This window comes from Gracilinanus agilis, chromosome 1 (assembly GCF_016433145.1).
Source record: "Gracilinanus agilis isolate LMUSP501 chromosome 1, AgileGrace, whole genome shotgun sequence".
Taxonomy (NCBI): domain Eukaryota; kingdom Metazoa; phylum Chordata; class Mammalia; order Didelphimorphia; family Didelphidae; genus Gracilinanus; species Gracilinanus agilis.
Genome location: NC_058130.1, coordinates 201,565,044 through 201,572,549, shown reverse-complemented (window position 1 = coordinate 201,572,549; position 7,506 = coordinate 201,565,044). Strand labels below are relative to the sequence as shown.

General features: G+C 38.1%; 1 protein-coding gene across 3 annotated transcripts; it reads right to left on the bottom strand.

The window, feature by feature from the left end:
- Positions 1 to 444: 444 nt before the first annotated feature.
- Positions 445 to 2,236, bottom strand: LYRM7 (LYR motif containing 7). Of its 3 annotated transcripts, none has more exons than XM_044657377.1 (2): positions 2,191 to 2,236; positions 445 to 1,384 (listed from the first exon to the last, which is right to left on the bottom strand). In XM_044657377.1, exon 2 carries the CDS (start codon positions 1,233 to 1,235, stop codon positions 921 to 923), a length of 315 nt encoding a protein of 104 aa, XP_044513312.1. In that variant the 5' UTR covers positions 1,236 to 1,384; positions 2,191 to 2,236; the 3' UTR covers positions 445 to 920. The 3 variants fall into 3 exon arrangements, with proteins under 3 accessions (XP_044513312.1, XP_044513311.1, XP_044513313.1); XM_044657376.1 differs by having other exon boundaries at positions 2,011 to 2,218; XM_044657378.1 differs by having other exon boundaries at positions 2,063 to 2,218.
- Between the last annotated feature and the right edge of the window lie 5,270 nt (positions 2,237 to 7,506).

Below are 7,506 nucleotides of genomic sequence, written 5' to 3'. Positions count from 1 at the left end.
TCAGAGATGGTAGCAGCATCAAAATGCATTGTTGTCCCCATTTTCTAGCAAGAGGCTAAAAGGCTGATGGGGGAAGCAGTAGAGACCTATTCTCTACTTTATACCTGAAGGATGTTATCTTGTTTCCAACAAAAGCCATTTGAGTTTTATTTAAGAAATATGCATATGTTCTCATTTTTCAAATAACACTGTGCCATTTCACAAAAAAATCCACTGACTTTTTACTAAGAATATGGCTTTTATAAATGATACTATTTCCTAAATTATAAGGTTTTGATGGTCCAAATGTGATCCCTAATGTATCATCTATTTTTTCATCTGGAAGGCTTTAATATTCAAAAAGTAAAAGGAAATAAAATTGCTCCTAGGTGAAGAAGTAGTTCTGTTATTTCAATATAAGAAACAAAGACTGTAGTTTGTGGAATGTGTGAATAAAAGAACTTCCCCTTTCCTTTTGATTTTAATGAATGAAACAGTAAATGTGCCAGAACACTAACATTTTTGATTCTATTGAACACTTTGAAGGTACACATTTTAGGCTAGAATTTAATGGAAAATGAGTCAATTTGTTAAAACATTTCCTTCTCAATTAGTCATGGTAAAATCAAAAGAATACAAAACAAATTCACAAGAAACATGTATATGATATATCTTAGCATAACTTATCTTTGGAAAAACATGGATTGATTTTCAATAAAAATGAAATATTATGAAATATTCTTCAGAAACATTCAACCACAATGAGCTTTACTCAGTGATGTCCTTCCAATGTAAAATGTAGTTAAAATACACATGTTTCTTTTGTACAATTAGCTTTTCCCAGTGCCCTACCAGTATAAAGTGTATTCAAGATGCACATTCTAATTGTTGTTGTCTGTAGGCATAAAGTGTGTCATTTTTTCAGTAACTTTACTTAAGATTCATGGCTTCTGGGTAGGTATATTACAGGAAGGTTTATTTTCTGTAAGGAGTTCTTTCCTAGGAATTAATTTCAAAGTGTTGTGTTCTGTGTGAATACCTTGTATAACAGATTTTCTGAGTATTAATTCAACATCAGAACCTATCTTGATCAACTCTTCTATTTTCTCAGGTAAAGTCTCATTTTTATGATTCTTGAATTCTTCATTTATCTTTTTTCTTGATGCTTCTAGTGCTCTGATATCATTTTTAAAAACTTGTTGTCTAGTCCTATGCAAGGCTTTAAAAAGTCGTAACACCTTGGTGGAGTCAACCATCTCTGTAGACTAGTCTTTAGATTCAGATTCCGGACTCCCACAGAGCCAATCACCTCCTTATTCCAGCCGGCTCAGAGTCTCTGTGGCACAGTTTTCCCCAGACCCCACTCTTTTTTTAGTTTATCCGTTTCCTCGGTCCAGCCACATTCCTTTGAGGAGAAAGGAAAGAGGGGAGGGACAAAGGGGAAAAGGAGAGGGAGAAGGAAAGAGGGAAGGAGGGGATCAGGAGGAAAGATAGGAAAGTGATACAATCTAATGTTATATACATCCATGGTATCATTTTAGTTTATTACATGAAGATATATAGCAATAAAATTAACATGCTCAAGTACAACAGACTCTAAACGCTGGACCTTTCTCGATAATTGGCTCACCCCACCCCCACCCCACTCTGCTAAGTGAAAATGCGTTAGCTTCCCCTTTCTTAGGGTCCAATTATGCATTTATACACTTGGCCTCAAATCAATTATTGCATTACCAAATGGCATAAAAACACAGGTATTAAAAACCCTTTAGCGGCCTGCAACTCGGGGGAAGGGGTGTATATATGTGTATGTGTGTGTAAATTAAACTCATGCCTCCCCACTGGCTAAACCAGTGCTTCCCAAGGAAACCGCTCCGGGCAGGAAGCCGGGAAGAGGGCCCGAAGAAAAGGGCTGCACTTTTGCCTCCTCTCTCACCCGCAACCGTAAGCCGTTGGTTCCCGCTCGGGTCTCAGCTTCACTAGCCAGCCTTAGTTACCCCGAACGTATGCATTCTTATGGGTTCCCCCTACCCGCCATCCTTCTTCATTCCATCCCCCTCACTGGGTCCGGCCTGGTCCACACCTCCCTTCTGTTCCCAGGCTGGCTTCCACCATTCCCGCTATAGGCAGCAAGAAGGACCAATGAGCCCCCTCCGGGCTCCTAGCTTGGTTTAGCAAGAGAAAAGAGACCGAGAAGACCTCCTGACCGACCTCCCTCCACGAGCTTCAGGATGACTTCCTTCAAGGTCAAAAGTACCTCCCCGGAAGCCGAGGGAATTCTGGGTATTTAGTCCTATGCCAACTTCCGCTGTCTCTTCTTCTTGGGTCATTGTGGGTGATACCATTTGAGCTGGATCTAAGGCCCCGTTATTTTTTTTTTGGGGGGGGGGTACTAATTTGTAGTACTGATCGTGTGATTATATATATATATATATATATATATATATATATAAATATAATCCAGTGGAATTGCTTGTCAATTCCGGGAAGGGAGAAGGATGAGGGGAGGGAAACAACATGAATCATATAACCATGGGAAAATTTTAAAATAATAATAAAAAATAATAATTACTACTATAGATCCCCATGTTATTTTCTAATATACTGATAATGGTGATGTTAACAGTAAATAGCATTTATTTTTTGTAGCTTTACAAATATTGCCATATTTCATTATACATGTAGCCCTTCAACAAACGTTTATTAACAGCACCTTTTATGTGGCAGGCCTTGTGCTAAGCATGAAGGAAGCAAAAGCAAAAAAAAAAAAAACAATGCATGTTCACAAGGAACTCATTCCAATGGGCGCTAGACTATGCAGACAACTATGTATAAACAAAATGTACAGTATAAAGCAGAGATAGGAAAACAGATGTAAAGAAAACTTCAAATGGGGTCATGTGCAATGACACTGAACTGTCTGATGGAGAAAAAAATATAAGCACAGTTAAGAGTCAGAAATATATTTCACTTAACAGGAAAATTGAAGGAAACATAAAAAAAGAATATAGGAGAATTAGAGAGAGAATAGATGAAGAGATTAGTCTTAAACAAATAGATGCTAACTAAGATATATGAAAATATGTATGGCTCTTTTTGAGTTGGCCAAAGAATGGGTATCTGATGGTATCAACTGAGGACTGGCTGAATGAGTAGGGGTTTGAGTAATTTTGGAGGAGGCATTAAAGAAGAGACACTCCTGCCTTTAAAGGGTACCCCAAAACCCTGAGAAATAGAAATATGTAAACCTCACTCCAGGAACCACATTCCAGTGTGCACTCTCTACACTTACAAAGAATGATCTGAAATGTTAGGTCAGATCTTCAGAGTAAAGGGAAAATTTATATAATCCAAACAGCTCTGAAGATCCCTAAAATTACCCTCCATCTTTAAATCTTAAATACCAGGTAATTTCCCCATTCAACTTGCAGGTGAAACCTTCCATATGTGTGATCTCCTTTATTAGAATGTGAACTTCTTTAGGGCGAGAATTATGAGAATTATCTGACTGACTTTTCTCTCTTATCCCATATCACCAGTGCTTATAATAGTACTGTGCACATAAGTTAACGGTTAATAAATGCTTCATTCACTCATTCAAATAATTGTAGGCAACAAACATTTATTAGCTGCCTACTTGGTGCTAGAAGGGACCTAGGATCTCTTTAAAAGAAGGTGTCACCTGGAAAAAATACAAAACTACTAATGTAGTTATCTTAATTCAAGTATAATCTGAGAAGTCACACAGAGCTATAGCATTGGAGTTCTCATTAAACTACAGAAAAGAAGAAGGTGCTTAAATAGATTTTAGGAAAACCAGGGGAGCAACAGCTAGGTTACATTAAGTTCACAAAAGCTTAGGAAAGATGTAATAACATCCAGATTCTAGGATAATTGGGGATGGTTCCCTTTTCCTAGGTTTGATGGTGTTTCCACAACTTGGGTTCTTAGACAAAAGAGCAGTTTTGTGATTCTGGGCAAGTCACTTAAATTCTCCAATTTCAGTTTCCATATTTGTAAAATGAGGATAATAATAGCACTCCCCTGGGAGTCAGGTGGATCAAATCAGGAAAGAGACAAGATCGATTCGTAGTCAACTCAGAATCATTCCCTGAAAATTGTCATCAAAGGTAAAATGTATCAGTCGATAGATTTGAGATGATTAGTACTAAGGCTACCTATTGCCTTTGGGATCAAATATAAAACTCTTCTGGTTGGCTTTTAAAGCCCTTTACAGCTTGGGTACAAGTTTATTGACCACTGATGCAAACTCAGTTATGGATTCTAGTTTCTGGACTTTTGTGGATTTACTCTTCTGACCTTTCAAAGCTTTACAAGGTTATAACTGTGTCATCATGGGCAACCCTTTGCCTCAGTTGAAAAATAAAGGGTTGGACTAAATGATGTAATCAGATAATCAGCACTTACAAAACTCCTAGTAAGTTAGGATGGAGAAGACCTTGGGAATCAGTAGTCCCAGTAATAATAATTCACATTTCTATGGTGCTTTACAATTACAAAGTGTCTGACATTGTACAAATCACTGACATTCACAACAACTCTGGGAAAGAGTGGCGTTTCTACACGTGGAAAAATGAATTTTAGCTGAAGTGATCTGTGATCACCATGCAGCTAAGGACTGCAGACTCCAAGTGGCATGGGCATTGAACCCCCTTAACCCAAGCAAACTGTAAACAGGGAAATTCCTTTGCTCCTTTCTGTCCTTGTGACTCCTAACCCAAGAACATCTGATAGCTTCTATAAGACCCCGAGATCATTATCATCCTTGAATCATCCTTTAGTTTGAGATGGATATATTAATGCACCTCCAGGCTACACCTTGATACCATCTGTCTGTATCTCAGGCATCCATCCATCTGTCTCCTAAACTATGAGGGTCTTCAGGCAGACCCTGCTCAGATGACAAAATACCCCACCAAATGCCTGAGTGTTTACCACTAGAGTCAAGTCTACACTGTGACACAGCATCAGGTACTCACTGTTGTAAAGAATATAAAAACCCCTGAACTGAAGCATTCTGGGAGCAACCCCCCAGGGTTGTTCTTACTCATGCTGTCTTGCTGGCCAAAATTTTACCTTACTAATAAAGCTCTCTTTTTACTTTTTAGTTAAGCTATGGAGTCTTGCATTCTTGCAAAAGGTATCCTTCCTGAACCCAGGGGTTCACCACTTCACCCCACAACAATGGCTGTACACCACAACATTACAACACAAGGGCTAGAAGCCCCAGCTTCTGACCCCCCATGCAAGCTCTAGGTCCAACTCAAGTTCTCCCTTCTTTATCCAAGCTGCAAGGACCATGAGATGGGGGCTGGGAAGTAATGGAATCCACTTTGGCAAAAGAAATGCAGAGTAATCTTTTCCTCTGGGGAACCTGGGTGAGGGGATCATTTTCCAGAGCGCAAGAGGCCTGTTTATTCTTACTTGCATCTTTCATAGCAGGGGTGAACACCTCCGAACCCCAGATGGCAGTTAGGTTGTGCTTTGCCTATAGGCTGGAAGTCTAGAAGAACATAATTAAAATTTAGCTTTGTGATTCAGAGCAAGTCACTTCACTTCACCAATTTCAGTTTTCACCTCAGTAAAATGGAGATAATAATAGCCCTCACTGGGTTATCTAGAGGATCAAATACGTTAACATATGTAAAGACTATGCAAATGACCCTCTTGGGGGAGGGGAGGAGACCAAATCAGATCTAGTTCCTGCCTTGGGGGTGCTCACATTTTGCTGGGAGTGGCAAGAAATGAACATAAATAACAATTAGACTTGGCAGAATATGTTAATAAGGGCTCTGAAAGAAGTGAAAACAACTTCACTTGAGTTACCATATGTATAACACTAGGTAAATACTAGCTGTGGAGTAGGGGAAACAGGCCTACGGAGTTCTACTTCCTGCCCTAAGGGTGCTCATTGTTGAGAGAGGCTAGGCACGAACATAAATAACAATTAGAATGACCAGAATATGTGAATAAATGCCCTGAAAGACATAAAAATACTATCTCCTCAACAGAAAGAAATCTTTTTTTTTGGCTAGGGAGGATCAAGTAGGGAGGATTCACTGAGAGAAGGTACATTTTGGGCCTAGAAAGATATATAATTTGGGGGCTGCTCTCTGTCAACTGGTCAAAGGATACAACAAACAATTTTCAGATGAAGACATCAAAAGCCATCAATGATCACATAAAAAAAAAAGTTCTACATTCCTTTAGATTAGAGAAATGCAAATTAAAGCAATGCTGAGCACCACCTCATATTTATCAGATCAGCCTACGAGGCAGTAAAGGAAAGTGGTAAATGCTGGAGGGGATGTGGCAAAACTGGGACACTAATGCATCTTTGGTGAAGTTGTGAAGGGATCCAACCATTCTGAAGGGCAATTTGGAACAATACGCAAAGGGCTATAAAACTGTGTGTACCTTTGATCTAGTAATACAGTGGTATTAATGGGTCTGTATCCCAAAGAGATAATAAGAAAAAGGGGAAAGGACCTATTTGTACACAAATATTTATAACTGCTCTTTTAATAGTGGCAAAAAATTAGAAATTGAGGGGACGTCCATCAATTGGAGAATGGCTGAAAAAAATCATGGTATGTGTTGCTGATGGAATACTATTGGGTGATAAATGATAAACAAGATGATTTCAGAGAAAAGCTGAAAAGACCTGCAAGAACTAATGAAGAGCAAAAATAAGCAGAATCAGGAAAACATTGTTCATAATAACAGCAATATTGGATAATGATGATGTGTGAAAAGTTGGCTACTCTCAGCAATGCAATGATCTGGGATAATTCTGAAAGATTTATGATCAGGAATTCCATACACCTCCAGAGAAAGAACTATTGTAGCTGTCTTTCACATCAGTGTATTTAGGATTTTATTTTTGGGTTTTGGCTATGTATGAGTGTGCTCTTACAACAATGACCCATATGGAAATGTATTCTGCATGACAAAAAAGTAAAACTAAAAAAAATTAAAAATAATTTTATCTCTTAAAGCCCAGATTAAATCCTATCACATTGGTGAAGCCCTCAATGATCCATGAATCCCCTGAACTTCTTTGGTATTTGCTATCTAGGCCCAGATGCGGAATTTGTGTAGAACAGTGGGAGTTAGATAGATCATGTTTCTCTTTTTTTCCTGGTAGCAAGTACATTCTATGGTATTGGTAGAAAGAACTCTAGAATTAGGAAGGAGGAACCCTGGGTTCTAGTCTTGGCTTGGAAATAAATGTCTTTCTTTATTTCAATAGTGTTTTGTAGTTGTTTTCATAGATTTTTCTATGTGTCTAGAAAGATAGATTCAGATGAATATTTTCTACATTTTGTAGACATTTTAAAATGTAATTATTTCTCTTGCTATCTCTTTCTGTTGAATTTTATTAGTAATAAATTGAAATTCTGAAAATTAATATGGATATTTTATATTCTGTAGCTGGTGAATTTGTTGGTTCAATCAACTTAGTTGTCTCTTTTAGGTTTTCTTTTATTTTCTTTGTTTGTTAGT